The sequence below is a fragment of the Paracoccidioides brasiliensis genome (genome assembly GCF_000150735.1).
Source record: "Paracoccidioides brasiliensis Pb18 unplaced genomic scaffold supercont2.7, whole genome shotgun sequence".
Lineage (NCBI taxonomy): Eukaryota > Fungi > Ascomycota > Eurotiomycetes > Onygenales > Ajellomycetaceae > Paracoccidioides > Paracoccidioides brasiliensis.
Genome location: NW_011371364.1, coordinates 64,149 through 80,646, shown reverse-complemented (window position 1 = coordinate 80,646; position 16,498 = coordinate 64,149). Strand labels below are relative to the sequence as shown.

Here is a 16,498-nt window from a genome sequence, read left to right as displayed (position 1 = left end):
TATCTGTGCTAAAGCCGTGTAATATAGTTAGTACAAATATGAGAGTCACCCCCCTTCACAGATAAAGATGGTTTTCTCTCCTCTTCCCTTCAGGTGCCGTTCTTCCGTGAAGCTCCCGAAATAATCGCGACCATGTCTGCTCCGAAGGCGGCCGAGGTTCAGCATCCGGCGAGTGCTGATGTCGCTGAAAAGCGTTCAATCTATGCAGTTGAGGAGAAGGCAATTGATGGTGCCGCATATAACAGCACACACGACAGCCTTGATGACCTAAATCAAAGAGCTCCCACGGTTGACGAAATCCAAACGCTCCGTCGTGTGCCTGGGGAAATTCCATGGATTGCTTATTCCATTGGCTTCGTCGAATTGTGTGAAAGATTTTCTTACTATGGAACCACCATCGTGTGTGAGTGTTACAGGACAAATTTCTGATAATTTCAAATAGTTACTAAAACTCTTTCCTCTCATAGTTGTCAACTTCATCCAACGAGCTATGCCTGAAGGTTCCACTACTGGTGCCGCGGGGACCAATGCCACACCCGGCGCCCTTGGATTAGGACAACGGGCATCCACTGGATTAACCTTATGTAAGGGACAGTTCCCTGGCCAAGATTTTAGTTAGTTCCCTTTAACCAACCATTGTATGCAGTCAATCAATTCTGGTCCTATATCATGCCGTTGCTTGGTGCCTACGTTGCCGATGAGCATCTGGGACGTTTCAATACCATCATGGGAGCTATTGCTGTTGCCCTTGTCGGACACACAATTTTGATCATTTCGGCCATCCCCCCGGTGCTGAAAAACCCCAATCGTGCTGTTGGGGCATTTACTGTTGGGCTCATTATTATGGGAGTGGGAACTGGTGGTTTCAAGTATGTGCTCTGTGGCATTTCAATGCACGCGCCTCTCGCTTCGCAAACGAGACTGACCTTGCCAAAACAGAGCCAACATATCCCCCCTAATTGCGGAGCAGTACCATGAAGAGTATATGTATGTCACAACTACCAAGAAGGGCGAACGCGTCATTATGGACCCCTCTCTCACCATCTCCCGAATCTACCACTATTACTATCTCTTGATCAATGTTGGAGCCCTCGTTGGCCAGATTTCAATGGTATACGCCGAGAAATATGTCGGCTTTTATCTTTCCTTCTTACTGCCCACCTGCATGTTCTGTGTCTGTCCACTTGTTCTTTTTGTCTTGCGCAACAAGTACAACCGTAAACGCCCAGCTGGTTCCGTATACGGCAAAGCGTTCAAAGTATGGAGATTGGCGACAAAAGGCCAGGTGTCGTGGAATCCTTTCAAGACGTATGTCTCTATAACCACTCCCCATGCTAATTTACTTAGAAATGCTCTAACCAATCTGGAACAGATATCGCAACTTCCACGATCCGCATCTGTGGGATAGAGCCAAGCCAAGCAATATTGCTGTTAGGCCAGCGTGGATGACCTTTGACGATGCATGGGTGGACGAAGTCCGCCGTGGCATCAAAGCATGCGCCGTGTTCCTCTGGTACCCACTCTACTGTATGTTTCTCACATGTTTCCTTTTATCTGGTGTTTCAGAATGTAAAGTATTAACAGTGAATTTCCATTTCAGGGCTTTCCTACAACCAAATGTTGAACAATATTACCTCCCAAGCCGCCTCCATGACGCTTAACGGTGTTCCCAACGACATTGTCAACAACCTGAACTCTCTCTCCCTTATTATCTTCATTCCCATTCTTGACAAATTTTTGTATCCTCCACTCCGAAAAATGGGCGTCAATCTGACTCCTGTTAAGCGTATTACCGTCGGGTTCATCCTCGCAGGCTCCAGTATGATTGCCGCCGCCGTGACTCAACACTATATCTACAAGCTCGGGCCCTGTGGCAAATATGCCAACAAATGCGCCAAAAAGAATATCCCCGCCCCCATCAGCGTCTGGGTGCAAGCTATTCCTTACATCTTGGGTGGTATCTCTGAGATCTTCGCCTCTGTGACTAGTCTTGAATACGCCTTCACAAAGGCACCTAAGAATATGCGCTCCCTCGTGCAGGCCATGTCGTTGTTCATGAATGCCTTCTCCAGCGCCATTGGCCAGGGCCTTGTCGGTCTCGCTGAGGATCCCTTGCTCGAGTGGAACTATGGCGTCACTGCCATTCTGGCATTTGCGGGCGCTGTGGGCTTTTGGATTACCAATCGTGGCACTGATAAGGAAGAAGATGCGCTTAACAACTTGCCCACTGGCAACTGTCCAACAATGAAAACCAATGAGGATATGGAGGGGAATATTGCTAAGACCGTGTAACTTTCTTTTTGTACTCCACTCAATTCCGTTGGGATGTGGACGTCATATGACACTTACATATGATTTGCGTTTGATACCTTTTCGTTTTGCTTCCTTCTAAACGTAGAATGAACTGGGAAAGAGTTGTATGTAGTTATGTGTATCTGGAAATATATACACCAACATAACAACATAACATCCCTCTACTCTTCTTGATTGATGGGACGGCAGCTATACACGCTCATTTACTTGTAATTTCTCACAAGAGTTGGCGTTGGCTATCTGATGAAAGTTATATTTCCCTCCTTTACCCACTTGCCAGTCGATTCGAGGCACACATAAGCTTGGGTGAATAGGCAAGAAAAGAATATTGATTTTGAGACAAGCAAGCACCAACAACAAGATGGGGTGCAAAGCGTGCAGCTAGACAGATTGCTTCTGCGAAAAAGCAATAGTTAATGGAATGAGGTGTCCTATAGAAGAGCTTCCCGTGTGACGATTTGCAAGTTTGAGTGCCGAAAGAGGAATAGAATACACTATCTAAGCGGAGATAGATATATATATGTTAAGGGAGAACAGACGAGGTTTGCCTCTCAGGGTAGAAACCACCATGGAAGGCAGAATCAGCCATGGCAAATTGTTGGTGTTTAGCTAAAAGGTAACTATAGGTAATGGTTCATAGTCCACTTCACTAATTAACTAGTTTAGTGACCAGTATCCTCGCAGCCAAGGCGCATTGTATGCCAGCAACTGCAACCCCAAGCACCTCCATCATGCAGCATGCTATGGTTCCCCTCATCCCCCGTATTACTAGCTACCATTACTTGAGTTATCGTTATGGAGCAAAGTAGACTAGATTGGACAACAACAGCGCTCAAGTCTTTGATTTGTCTTCGTAGCTTCAAGAGGGGAAAATCTTCACACTTAATTTGCATTGATTACATCTAGTTATTATCTTATAAATGGTTATATACATGCAATGAACAAATTAACATCTCTGAATTAGAGAGCACCCTATGCCAGCTTTGAGACGCCGTATATATATATGCATTGTCATGGTGTATAAATGCTTCCTGTATTCGACGGTTTGAATTCAATTGTGAAACCATGCAACCAAATAACCACGTAACCAGTGCTGCCAAGTCTATTCAGCCGTACCGCAATGTCATACCAGCCATATGCATGACTGGCTGGAGAATCGTGATTAGAGGGGGGAAGAGAGAAGAAAGGGGATAGGAGGAAAATGGACGAAAAGAAGAGAGATTAAAAGGAGGGGTGTCACAGGCTGTGTCTACGCAAATCCAGGTGGAGTGTCAGAAATGTATAATACAGAAGGAGAGGAAAGAAAATGGTGTCCAAGTAGCAATGGCAACAAGACGTAGAAATGCGGACACGAAAAAGGGGTATAGGAAACATACAGGACGCAGAGGAAATAGCAAACAGGTGAAAAGTGAAATGAGAGAAGAAAAAAAAAAAAGGAAAATCACATAGATGAAGAAGAGTAAACGCCAGTCGGACGGGTCTAGATAGTAATATTATTCCATCCATTGATGTCACGTTATAAATGAGAAAACGAAACCGCCCAAATAGCGGAAAATGAAATCAAGTCCGCGGTGGCGGTGGACTTATCCAGCTCCCATCTCTATTCCAGACACCAACGCCACCATAAAGCCCAGGCTTAGACCCCTTCAAAAATGCGAAGCGGAAAAACAAATCCTGAGCCGGTTCATCAACTCCTTGCGCCGAGGCAAACTTATCATCGCCATCACTATCATTGTCAACATCATCCCCATAATCCCCACGATCGGGAGTTTTCGGTCTTGAAATATCCAATCCCTTATGGCCATGTCGATGCCACACAAACTCCCCTTTTACATCCTCATCCATATACCCGCGCCACCTCTCGACATCATTGACAAGCACACTGATCCCATCCACGTCAAGCTTCTCCATTCGCTCAGGCTCCCACAGACGGAATGTGATGTTCCCATTGCCCCTGTCGGTATATCCGTCGGAGGGCAGCGAGATAACAACGGAGGAATTGGTGATGTTGGGACTCGTAGCGCCCCACCAGCCGTTACTGCCGCCAACTCCGGGTAATTCGCCCAGCGCACTTGGCGTTTCGATTATGGATGCAAAGCCCCATCTGGCGACGCCGTTAACGAAGAGGCCGAGGAGCAAGCCCTGGTATATGATTGATGGGCGAATAGGGAATGCGGTGCCGGGCATGAGTAGCATGGCGAGGATGTAGTGGTGGATTCGCAGGCGGTATTGTGGGAGGACAAGGAGGAAGATTAAGCCGCTGCCGATACAGATGTAGATCTTGAGGTAGTGGAAGAAGCGCCCGCCCTGACGGATGTGCCAGGCCTGGCCAAGAACAATTAAGATGACGATGGTGACCACGATGGCCAGTGCGATGGGGGCGCCAGGTTGGGATTTGATGTCGTGCGGGGTCAGGCGTTGGATAGGTATCCATTGTGCGAAAGTGTAGTTGTTGAGAGCGCCAATGAAAGCGGGACCCAAGTAGAGGATTGTTTTACTGAATTGGTAAACTGGAGGTGCGGCTAGTGGTGTTAAGAGAGGACGTGCGCAGTAGATATAGAGAACGTATGCGATGAAGCTTGCGGGGAGAAGTCTGGAACATAGGAGAGAAAAGAGGTCCGAAACCCGAGGCAGGTCGGGCGGGTCAGACACGAGCCCCACGTGAAGAATGAGCATGAAAAACGTAGTGAAGAAAAACACTGCGGGTGAGGTGGTGAAGACAGAGACAAGAACGATAGCAGTGGCGGTGATGGCAAAGAGCGGCCATCGCAAATCTCCAGGGCAATCAGCCTGCGAGGCTGACAGCCGTAGGAATCTAAATGATTTCGGGAACGTTGAAGGGAAGCCAACCGAAGCAATGCTATGCGCCTTGCTGGCGTAGTACGAGTGACCAGCGCCAGTCAGCTCGATAACTCCACAGCCACCTGTCGAGTCACTGACCACACCAGCGTGGATTGCAGCTTGGCAAACATGACTATCTGCCCGATAGATGGCATTTTCATAGGCATCGCTGGAAGAGCCAGGAGCGGGGCCACCAACAACAAGAGGCCGGTAGCTGACTGTTTCATTACCCACCGTGTACGGTTTAAGGACAAGAGAGCTGGTGCAGAATGCAGGACATCGAAAAGCAAAAGTTGAGGCGTTAAATGGTCGACATTCATAACCATTCAGCCCACATTCGTTTCCTGGAAACCTATAATAAAATCAAAGCCATAATCAGAATTTCGAGTTTTACGGGTCATCCCAAAATATTTCAACAGAATATGACCACTAAGACATACCAGTGGCTATGACGACATGAAATCGGAGATGGTTTCCCATAGCCCTCGATAAAGCCGCCGGAAGCTGAATGTCGCAGAATCAACGCCCAGGGGAGGAACCAACTGAAGTACAGCGCCAACAGCAGACCAATCTTGTATTTCCGTTTGGGAAAGAATCGGTCTACCAGCTTGACGGGAGCAGACTGAATGCTAGGGAAGAGCGGGTCCAGTAGCAGGACTCGAGGGGGGTCGGGGCCCTTGAGCCATTTGACGGTCGAGCGGCCGACTTTCCGCAGGGATAGCGGTACCCATTTCCAGTAGAAAGACTTTGAGGACTCAGCCAGCCAAACCGGGATGGGAAAGGCAGTGGATGAATGTTCAACGCCTCCAGACATGCCTAGTTGTTGAATTCCATCTGGCTCGTCGGTGTACGGTCGCTCCTCGTCGCCGGCCAGAGGGGCGATGACAGTTCTACCGGAGAGAGCTTCTCCATCGTTCCACGGGTCCCTAGCCATGATTTACTTCCCACTACACTGCCACGCTGGAGAGGAAGAAGGAATATGTCGGAGGGCCAAATATTAGGGGATTCAAATGGACCAGAGATATCCCAGACCGCGGGCCCCCAAACAGACCCAGAAGGAAGCGGAAGCGACGGACAGCAACGGAGACAAACACGGAGGAAGAGTCTATGGAGGGTATCACGACGCCGAAACCAAAAGCAGGAAGAGGAAAAACAAACAAACGCGGTGAGGAGATAGGGGGAGGGGGAGGGGGAGGAGAGGATGGTTAAGATCGTAGAGCACAAATATATAACAGATGAAGTGGCGGAGGTTGGGATGTTTTGAGTCAAGATGTAGATTCAGCGGAGATTACGTCAGCTAGAGTAGTCAGCGGTTCGATCCCGTAACTCTATCTGCAACACGTGATCAAGAGTCTAGATTATCTTATTTCAGTTGTTCCGAAAATAGTTCAGCCAATCACATAAATTTGTGTACAGTCCAGGTCGAACTATATACATACCATTAAATAATATTTTCCAACGAACAAAGGTATGGAGCTAATTACTTAATATCTGAATATACACGAAACATTTATTTATGTTGCTCCGTTTCTCTCTCCTTCAGCTACATTGCCCTACTGCCAAGTTGGTTAGTGATTACTGTTGAGCCTTGGCTGACTGCTTCTCCTCGCCGTATCGGAAGTCCGTGTGTGGATCCGTGAGCTGGATAGGATGACTTGCTGGATCACGCTTGTATATACCTTCTATGGCTCAAGTCAGGGGCCCTCACTAGCCCGGATAACGTAACGAAAGTCTGAAAACCCCTGATCTCGTCTTTGAACTCAAAGACTAAAGAACCTTGATTTTGTTCCAGATTACTGTCCCTGGGAGGCACATGAAGCAACAGAGACAGCGGACAGACAATCTCCAGATGCCGTTCGACGGCTTCGAATTTAAGACTTGTACATACATTTTTGATTGAATCTAACTTTTCTGAGACATTCTGTGAGCAGTGTGAGGGTATGCCATACAAGGACCAGCGCCGCCCGCTGACTCCATATTCTTCCCACAACCCTGTGCCTGATACAGTGATAGGGTTATATATTAATTTTATCAGCCCGGATTAAACCTTCCTGTGTAGACACTGGTTGGCTGGCAAATTATACTTTTGTCTGATAGTACAATATCTCGAAAATCCGGCACCAACATAGCAGCTAATAATAAATACTCGGTTGGATCCTCAATCATATCATCCGACCATGACACCAAAAACAGAAATCTCTATGGATATGGCAAACCGCGAGAAGCTAGGATAGCAACTAATAAATTCTCGCCTCCTCTCGACCTGAGCCGCCACTTCTCCGTTGCTTCTAACATCCTTGTGGGAAGTGATGTGAAGAAGTTTTACAAGTACTTTGCCATTCACAAGTTAGTTGGAGATAATACCAAACAAAGGGTACTTGTATACAAGGATAGGGAGATTAGTTTTCTGACTGTTCTTTGTTGTTATTATTATTGAAACATTCAGGCCTTCCCCATGCCTCCTATTTCCCATATGTTGCCCTCGAGGCCACAGTCGCTTCGATGTCGACCGGGATGGGGGGAATTCCTCACAAACCCCTACCTTGTCAGCCAGGCTTACCATCCGAAGGAAAGCACCAGCACCACCCCGGAAAAGAGAATCGATATAACCACCGCCCTCCAATACGGCATTGTGGCAGGCTACCCACCCCTCCTCTCCTTCATCCGCCAATTTGTCCGCTAAAATCTCCATCCAAATGTGCCATACCAAGACGGACCAGAGGTGATTTTCACATGCGGAGCCACTGATGGGTTCTTCAAGACCATCGAAGCACTGACAAATGTCTGAGATAAGAAGAGCGATTGGATTAGAGAGAGCGACTGTATGTTGTGCGAGGAATTTGTGTATATGAATGCCATACAGACAGTGACGCCGAGGGGTGTTAACGTCGTAACTGTTGCTATGGATTCGGATGGAATGATGGTGCGGGATCAGGATGAAGGGAAGGAGGCTTGCGGATATTCTCAAGAATTGGGATTTAAGTCAGGGAAAGAGACCGCATTTGATGTATACGGTGACGTGAGTTTTTCCAGCCAGCGAACGGGCGTATTCACCAAAGGTCTTACCCTTAACACTTTTTCCGAGTTCACGTTAGTGTTTGAGCCTGCTAACACTTGCGATTGTATAATTGGGCAGAACCCAACCGGCGCCGTCCTCCCCGTCCCATGACGACAAGAGATCTACGCCATCTGCGAAAAATACGGCGTCATCGTCGTCATCGAAGACGACCCACACTGACTCTCCAATATCCCTCCGCGGCAGATGCATTAGAAGATCACTTCCGCAGCGTCACAAATGACACGACAAATATTAACGGACACAACTACATCGCCCATGGTACTTCATACGGCTACCTCTTCCTAGACTCCCTCGTCCCTACCTACCTCTCCAGAGGTACAGACGGCCACGTAGTCCGACTGAACATCTTCCCCAAATCCATCGCCCCGGGCTGCCGCCTGGCCTGGCTCACGGCGCAACCCGAGCTTATGGAGTGCATTGGCTTGATAGCGGAGATGAGCACCTAGCAACCTTCTAGCTTCGTGCAGGCGATGGTGGCAAGCATAATTGTGGGTAGTGACAATCAGAATTCACAGGAGTATCCGAGTGTTGATGGGTACAGAGGTCACAGTTACAAGTATTCCATTGCTTGGAAAGCGGATGGCTGGGTACGGTGGCTGGAGGGTTTGCGGGTGGGCTACGAGAAGCGCATGCAGAATATGTGTATGATTTTGGAAGAGTGGAGGTTTATTATCGGACACTCCTCACCCTCCTCATTCGACACTGACGACTATGGAAATCGTAACGACGATTTTGACGATGATGTGGTTGGCGATGACGGTTGGCAATTCCTATTAAAAACCCCAATGTACACGTTCCAATTTCCGCGCGACGGCATGTTCGTCTGGGTACGTGTGTGCTTCGAAACACATCACTATGGTCCCAGGAAACTGCCAAAGAGCTCTCAGAAGCCATATCTGTGTCTGGTGGCGCCAGGGGTGATGTTTGATCACGCTGGAGGTAGTTGGGCTGATGGGAAGGGGAATGGTGACGCATACAGGTGTTTTAGATTGTGTTTTGCGCCTATCCCGCAAGGGGAGATGGGTGAGGCATCCAGGGTGTGTGTGGAAAGGTGTAGGGATTCTTGGATCAGGGAGTGTTTGGGGGAGGGTGATGGTGGAGATGAATGGGAGGAGGGATTATGTGGAAAAATTTTGAGATATGACCAACTTCGATCTTTGCGCTCTTGGTAATTAATTAGTAGCCATAGTTTATGTTTTCCCAGTGTATATCCGTTTTATACATGTATAAGAGAGATAGAGCGAGTGTGTGTGTGATGTTTAGATGGTTGTTTCATCGCATAGCAGCTAACCGTCAAACTTAGTACATTGGGTAGGAGGACGCTGTGGCATTGTGTCTTTGGATTTGGTATAGGAAAAGACAGCCTTTGGATATTACGATCACCCGGTCGACAATTTTTTTGGGGGTGTTTCTTTACTATTAAGTCAACCCCAGATTGGTCTTTGGCTATAGATTGTTGGATGTAAGTGAAGTTGAAATGAGAATTGACTTTTGAACTTGGGAGTCGCTAAAAGGTTTATCCGATGGGCGATTCATCAACTTTCCAACATTACATGGATATAACTCAGTAGAGCGCAGACATTGTCTTACGCGGGAGAACCAATTAAACCCGGGATTGCTAATTGTTTATGTTAATTCCCTTCCGGCCTCCACTTTTGCAGTTTTTTTAAGTCTCACGGGGACTAAAAGCAGTCGAAGGAAATCTTGTTTTATGGATCCCCGAAGAGCCTCTCACGACAATGACTTCACGCCTAAACGATGAACTCGCTGAGGAGATCGACTCTGTAAACGCAATATACGGCTCTTCCACAATAATACCAACGTCGAATTCTTCCGGTTACTTTCCCTCTGGTCCAGAACAGCTACCCCTCACCACCACAATAGTTCTGAGCATCCCGGACCACTCGGACTTCTCTTTCCTTATTGCATTCGACGAAAAATACCCCGCCACTCCTCCACGAGTAATTGGCACTGCATCAACAAGTTCTCGCGGTGAAGGAGAAAAATGGCTAAATGTACTCAGGAACTCAGTGAAGAAAGTTTGGCAAAAGGGATTTGTGTGTCTCTATGACGTTATAGAGGATTGCGCAGAACGCTTCAGTGAAATGCGAGCGGGAGAATTCGAGGAACCTTCTCGCGAAGATGGAGCCCTGGTTTCTGGATCTCGGGATATCAATGTCCCTCCACAGTCGTTACATGCATCCTTTGGCCTCGATAATCCCCCAGATTGGGTACTGTCGGATCCAATCACGGAAAAGAAATCCGTGTTTATTGCTCGTGCAGCCAGAGTCCAATCGAGGGAAACAGCTAAAAAGTATCTAGATTACCTCCTTGGCACAGAAAAGAAGGTTGCCAGTGCAACGCACAATATCACAGCCTGGCGTATTAGGCAAAAACCGGCAACGGGCTCGAGTGGTGCTCCTGCAGGTGAGGAAACTATCTTTCAAGATTTTGACGATGATGGTGAAACAGCTGCTGGTGGCAGATTGCTGCATCTCATGCAATTGATGGATGTATGGGATGTGGTCGTTGTTGTTACAAGATGGTACGGAGGAGTTAAATTGGGCCCTGATCGCTTCCGAATCATCAATATGACGGCTCGAGATGCCTTACTCAAGGGTGGATTTACGAAGTCTGAAGCCAGTTCTACCAAGGAAAAAGGCAAAAAGAAGGGTAAACGATGATTCTGCCATCTTCTATTTCCAAAACTTTAAACTTTTGCTGTCTAAATAAACGTGGACATACCGCAAGTGATTGGGTCTAGAGCTTGCTTCTTTGGTTCACCAGTTTCTCTACTTCTGCAAATCTGTAGTAGAAATTCAAACTCTCGGGGTTGGCCAATGTGCCTGATGGTTTAATTACCTTACCGGATACAATTTGCTTGACTGGGAGTTCAACCTTCTTCAAATTGACCGTTGTCTTGGATACAGTCAGCACACGACTCCCGTGAATCGGAGAAGGAACAGACTGTACTCACCGGGATTTCTGGGGTCTCAAACACATATTTTGGAACATGCCGAGGACTCAGTTCTACTTTTATGGCCTCTTGGACTTCCTCTACCAGTTTTTGAGTAAAAGAAACACCTGGGCGCATGAGCAGGAATAGCATCACTGTTTCATCCGCATCCCGCGGTCGACGTTGTCCCACACATATTGAGTCAGCAATCTCATTGGCGAACTTTGTTTCAAGAACGCTGTATATTTCCGCAGATCCAAACCGCACCCCTGATGGGTTGAGAACACCATCTGCGCGTCCCAGGAAAAATATTTGTTTGGTGGTGGGATGGATCATGATAAAGTCGCCGTGGGTCCAAACATCTAATAGATCGTTAGCGAATGACCTCTCTTCGGGAAAGGAGTTGGATCGAAATACCATCAAATCGAGCAAAATAAGCATCGAAATAGCGTTGTGGTCCGTTCTCTCCCCAAAACATAACGGGCATGTTAGGGAATGCAGCGGTGGCTACTAATTCCCCCGGAACGCCATGTTCGAGTGGAATCCCTTTTACCCCTTTTCCGCCTTCCACTGTCTGATCGTAGACAGCAATAGGGGTTCCAAGGCTGGGCCCTTGGCATCCGCCGACATACAACGGTGTCAACGCATTTTCGGTCCCGAATGTACCCGCAATATCCGTGCCACCGGAAATATTGGCCAATTGTACTGTAGTCGGGAATCCTTCATCATAAAACCACTCGAAAAGGGCATCAGAAAGCACCATTCCGGTACTTGTTACGACCTTCAGATTGCTAAGATCAACTATTTCTCGGGGTCGGATGCCGTTCTTTTGTAATTCATGCATATATCGTGGAGATGTTCCCAGGTGGGTAACCCTGACTTGGTTAGAATGGTGCCTTTGCAATCAGTTTGAGATAGAACTCACTTCTGCTCTCCCGCGAGTTTGACAAACGCAGTCACATCGGGCAACAGTGGGCTACCGTCATACAAAATCACCCTGCATCCCAGCAATAATGGCTGCAGTGCCGCGAGATACATAATCCATCCTGTTGTTGTGTACTGCATAGCCACGGAATCTGACCTCAATTCTCGGTGCAGTTTTGATTCTTTCATTCCAGTGAAAACAACACCTCCAACTGAGTGCACGATACATTTTGGGATTCCGGTGGTGCCTGATGATGCCTTTCGTATTAGGCCTTTGTGTTGAAACGACAAAGCTTTGGAACATGCTCTTACCCGATGAATATACGATCAAAAATGGATCACTGAATTTGACTCTCACAAATTCCAACCTATCTGACGTCCTCTTCGACAAGAAGGCAGCCAAAGTTTGCGTCCTAGGCACCGCGCTCACATCAGCAGGGCGATCTTGGAATCGAGGCTGTGACACGATGCCTTGAAACTCCTCCACCGCTTCCATTCCCTCAACGATCTCTTTCATCTTCGATCTCAAATCAAGGGTCCTTCCGTTATACACTGTCCAGTCATCCATAAACACCCATCGAGGCTTGATCTGTAGCAAACGATCCAAAATTCCCTTCACTCCCATATCAGTGGAGCTCGAAGAAAATAACCCTCCAAGCGCAGTCACAGCCAGAAACACGACAAGTGTATCAAAGCTATTACTCGCAACGACGGCCACCCTATCCCCCTTCTTCACACCAGCAGTCTTCATAGCCTGCGACAAATGGCCAACTCTCCTTCTCAGTTCCCCCCAAGAGACATTCCTCCTTCCCTCCAAACCAGCCTCTCTCACCTCCGTCAGAGCAATCTTCTCATCTTCCTTGCCTGTCGTGCACACAACTGAAGGCGACACACTAGTTGGTCCAGCAGTAAAAAGAGCGTTTTCAGCGAAATTCATATAGATGCCCTCGAACCATTCAGGGACGCTGTCCATGCGTGCAGACTCATCGACCACTGTCGTGTAGCTGCCTGAGTGGATCGGGCTGAGGTCGTGCCAGCAGAAATCCCAAAATGCTGCACGGTTTTGGACGGAGTAGTCGTACAAGGAGAGGTAGTCCTGAAAATTTGTTTTCATGTTAACTTGCCAAAAATCATTTGGTCCATATCCTCGGCAAAGGGGAGAGTGTCATCGCTTGCAAACTATCATCGAGGACGAAAAAGGCCAAACGACACAACATGCTAGGTCTAACAAAAATAACCGCACAAATGCAGCAAATAATTGTGATATCGATTACCGCCAACTACTTCACATGGCAATGGTGGTTCTTCCTACATTCCACCACACCAACCAATGCTCAAAAATATAGGCTGTCTGTTGAAGGATAGCACGAAAAGGAAAACCTCAAAAATCCAAGTCAAGCATAGGCACAGAACAAATTGAAAAACAAATCAAAATCTGTAATTGGAACACGTATATACCGGAAACTTCAACCCGGTCTTGCGCTCCAACCGTCGTCGAAATTGGCCGAGATTTGACGACTCGGGATCGGGATGCTCCCATAGTTTGCGGGGTACAGCGTACGTGGACATGATATGATATATCTAGATAGTGAGATAAGTGCTTCGAATACCACTCAAACGCGAGGTGGAACCAACAACAACTCCGTTATATGTAACAATATCTTGAATAACTTTGAAATCCAGCAGCCACGGACTGTTTGTTTGCTACCGAATACCCAAGCAACAGGATAGCAAGATGATGTTATATACGGATGCCAAGGCACGGCCATCCTCCGCGCATCCCATTTTTATGAAGGCTTCCCCAACATTAGCTCGAGATTGTGAGCTGCTCAATTTATCCGCGGTGCTTGTCTCTGCTGCTATCCGACATTTTGTCTGTGCTGCTGCTTTTACCTTTTCGGCCTAAGCAGGGTCATTTGGCGATGCTAGTGCCGACTTCCTCGGCCCTTTGCGTCCTAGATTGCCGGCAAAGCGGCTATATCTTGTAAAGCTAGTGGAGTTCAGGAATTTTACTTGGTATTTATGGGTGAAATAGATAGGGACCGAGGAAATATGTAGGTTATTCTTATTCTTATTCTTATTCTTATTCATGGCTCTACAGTCAGATTCTATGATTGCCAATACTCTAGATACATGATATATGTCATCCTTGATGAGAGTGATTTCAACCACACCCATTTAGATAGGTCTCAGCCCTTAGGCCCTGTATAGATCTGTCTAACAATCTTTATCAAAGCAGGAGGGGGACAAAGGCGCTGACATCCTTATATCTAATTCACGCGCTTTCGATCTCGTTCTGTATATGAATAGGAAATGTGTAGTTGCTTTTCTGAGAGGGGTTTCATCATTACCGCAACCCTATAGATGGACGGTCTTTCATTATTCCATGTATGTGAGGAGCTGGTCATCTTGGGGATTTTTGACCCTAAATCTGGCCAGCCGTTCGACGTAATAATTTTTCGTTGAGATGAAAACCTTTCCAACGGTAGAAATGAAACATAGCACACAACGGGCGCCTAATGCTCACACCCATCCATCGGCATCTTTACCATCGTCGTTTTAACAATGGAAATATATCCGTCCAACTTAACGTGAATGAGCAATAGGAGTCTCCATTTTATCTCAAACATGCAGTGAGTCCTAGATGTGCGAAACGTCAACCACTTGGCTGGATGTTATACACTCTCTGCCATCCAGCCAGTCACTCTGTCACCGCCGGCCATGACACAGAGGCCTGAAGAGGAACCCCGATAAACCAGGTTAACAAATATGATTCTAAAAAAAGAAATATATGTTCTCAAACGCGAAACAAAAACTGGAAAACAAGTCATCATTCAGGCCCCTCAACCTCGCAAAGTGTTAGGCTGGATGGAGAGTAGCCAATGAATACGCGAAGTGGGCAATTTTCAGAAAGAGCTGGCGTAGCCAAAAGAAGTTGTGGATTGGTGATTAAAACGCCATCGTCTGTTCCTTTCAATGATGGCTGCCCAGTGTTTCGAAACTGGTTGTTTAAGAGATAAAATGGATTTTTTCAGGTGGTTAAAGGATGTTTGCTTGTGTCCTATCTCACCTATTGCACCATCGAGATCCCATACACTGTCTAACCGAATGGTCCACCCCACCATATATGGGACTTAGTGATGATACTCCAGCTTCAAAATTCTCCAGATCCTTAATTGGTGAAGTGGGGGGAGGGGGGGTTCTCTGCATGTCGGCTTGCGGAGTAGATACACCACATGCTACGGAGGATTTCTTTACTAGCGAAGCGCTGGGTGATCGAACAAAATACTTTAGAAGTTATCACGAAATGGCTTGTGATTTGTGATTTCATTTATTTCCTTGCTTGTATGTACTCTGCACGAAATATAAAAAGGAGAACAAGGTAATACAAGATCATCGGGTGATCAATCGGTCAATCATAGAGAATGATGCGCTGTCGAGTTCTTAACGTCCACGAAGGCTATTGGCAGACTCGTATAGTTGTTGCTGCAGGTTCTCGATCATTGACAAAAGAGAACAAGCCAGTTCAGCGCTTATGCCGAACTGACATTCTTCTCATTATGCACATCAAAGCAACCCAAAAGGCAACCCGGTCATCGGGTTGTGTATTCATATATATATATACATATATATCTTCATTGGACGAAGAGGTTTTGCGTTTAGAAAGGAGGATTCATACAATCACTTGAGAATGGACCCTCCATCGTATAACTATATGTATGACCAGCAGATACGATCACATTCGAGAAAACTTCAGCGCTCTTCAGATATTGAAAAATGCATATCTTATTGGAACTCAAAAGCTAATTGCAAAATAATAATATGTATCACGGAAATTAACGCTCGATGCCTGCCCCAGTTGACAAATGAAGTTGATGCTTGTCAGAAAAACCACATTAGGTTTTCGTTCCCAACAGCGGGTGTTTCAGGTTTTGGGATAAAGTTTGCGGATCTAGATTTCTGGATGAAGCCGTCCATTCCTTGTAACCTTATCGGAGAGAATCCGAAGTAGCTTGTTCTGGCAAATCTAACTTTTCACACTGCACGCAGCATAGCAGGAATAATGTAGCTGGGCAGGGGGTGGGGTTGGGAGAGGTAAATACGTGAGATAAGGTCATTCAACGCAACTTACTTGAGATTTAGAGCAGAGAAAATATAAAAAATAATAAATAAAAAATAAAAAGCGTTTGGAAAACTAGATACCTCCTCTCTTGGCTTATCTCTTCAGTGTATCTACTCTAGGAGGTGCTCGAGTAAATAGTACGGAAAAGTCGCGGAAGACAAAATAAACACAATCCCACGAGGCCAGGACCAGGGGTGAGAAAAGTTTCTCGCGCCGTCAAACCTCCAAAAGGGAAAACGAAACCGAGAGAGAAAAAACGCCC

The 16,498-nt window shown here is 46.8% G+C and overlaps 6 protein-coding genes across 6 annotated transcripts; 4 read left to right on the top strand and 2 right to left on the bottom strand.

Annotated features, from left to right (window-relative positions):
* Positions 1-132: 132 nt before the first annotated feature.
* PADG_05728 (uncharacterized protein) lies at positions 133-2,292 on the top strand (the record flags this gene model as incomplete). The annotated part of the gene is made up of 6 exons (XM_010762889.1): positions 133-403; positions 468-584; positions 647-869; positions 940-1,308; positions 1,373-1,527; positions 1,601-2,292. 6 exons carry the CDS (start codon positions 133-135, stop codon positions 2,290-2,292), a joined length of 1,827 nt encoding a protein of 608 aa, XP_010761191.1.
* Positions 2,293-3,873: 1,581 nt separating this feature from the next.
* On the bottom strand, positions 3,874-6,088 carry PADG_05727 (uncharacterized protein; the record flags this gene model as incomplete). The annotated part of the gene is made up of 2 exons (XM_010763086.1): positions 3,874-5,506; positions 5,595-6,088. The coding sequence occupies 2 exons, from the start codon at positions 6,086-6,088 to the stop codon at positions 3,874-3,876; spliced, it is 2,127 nt and encodes a 708-aa protein (XP_010761388.1).
* Positions 6,089-6,133: 45 nt separating this feature from the next.
* On the top strand, positions 6,134-8,679 carry PADG_11971 (uncharacterized protein; the record flags this gene model as incomplete). The annotated part of the gene is made up of 7 exons (XM_010763262.1): positions 6,134-6,319; positions 6,804-6,875; positions 7,086-7,168; positions 7,252-7,528; positions 7,601-7,828; positions 7,949-8,213; positions 8,291-8,679. The coding sequence occupies 7 exons, from the start codon at positions 6,134-6,136 to the stop codon at positions 8,677-8,679; spliced, it is 1,500 nt and encodes a 499-aa protein (XP_010761564.1).
* A 24-nt stretch (positions 8,680-8,703) lies between these two features.
* PADG_11970 (uncharacterized protein) lies at positions 8,704-9,405 on the top strand (the record flags this gene model as incomplete). The annotated part of the gene is made up of 1 exon (XM_010763261.1): positions 8,704-9,405. One exon carries the CDS (start codon positions 8,704-8,706, stop codon positions 9,403-9,405), a length of 702 nt encoding a protein of 233 aa, XP_010761563.1.
* A 567-nt stretch (positions 9,406-9,972) lies between these two features.
* Positions 9,973-10,917, top strand: PADG_05725 (uncharacterized protein; the record flags this gene model as incomplete). Its single annotated transcript, XM_010763085.1, has 1 exon — positions 9,973-10,917. One exon carries the CDS (start codon positions 9,973-9,975, stop codon positions 10,915-10,917), a length of 945 nt encoding a protein of 314 aa, XP_010761387.1.
* Positions 10,918-10,993: 76 nt separating this feature from the next.
* PADG_05724 (acetoacetate-CoA ligase) lies at positions 10,994-13,682 on the bottom strand (the record flags this gene model as incomplete). The annotated part of the gene is made up of 6 exons (XM_010762888.1): positions 10,994-11,152; positions 11,211-11,551; positions 11,607-12,064; positions 12,115-12,361; positions 12,426-13,209; positions 13,572-13,682. 6 exons carry the CDS (start codon positions 13,680-13,682, stop codon positions 10,994-10,996), a joined length of 2,100 nt encoding a protein of 699 aa, XP_010761190.1.
* Between the last annotated feature and the right edge of the window lie 2,816 nt (positions 13,683-16,498).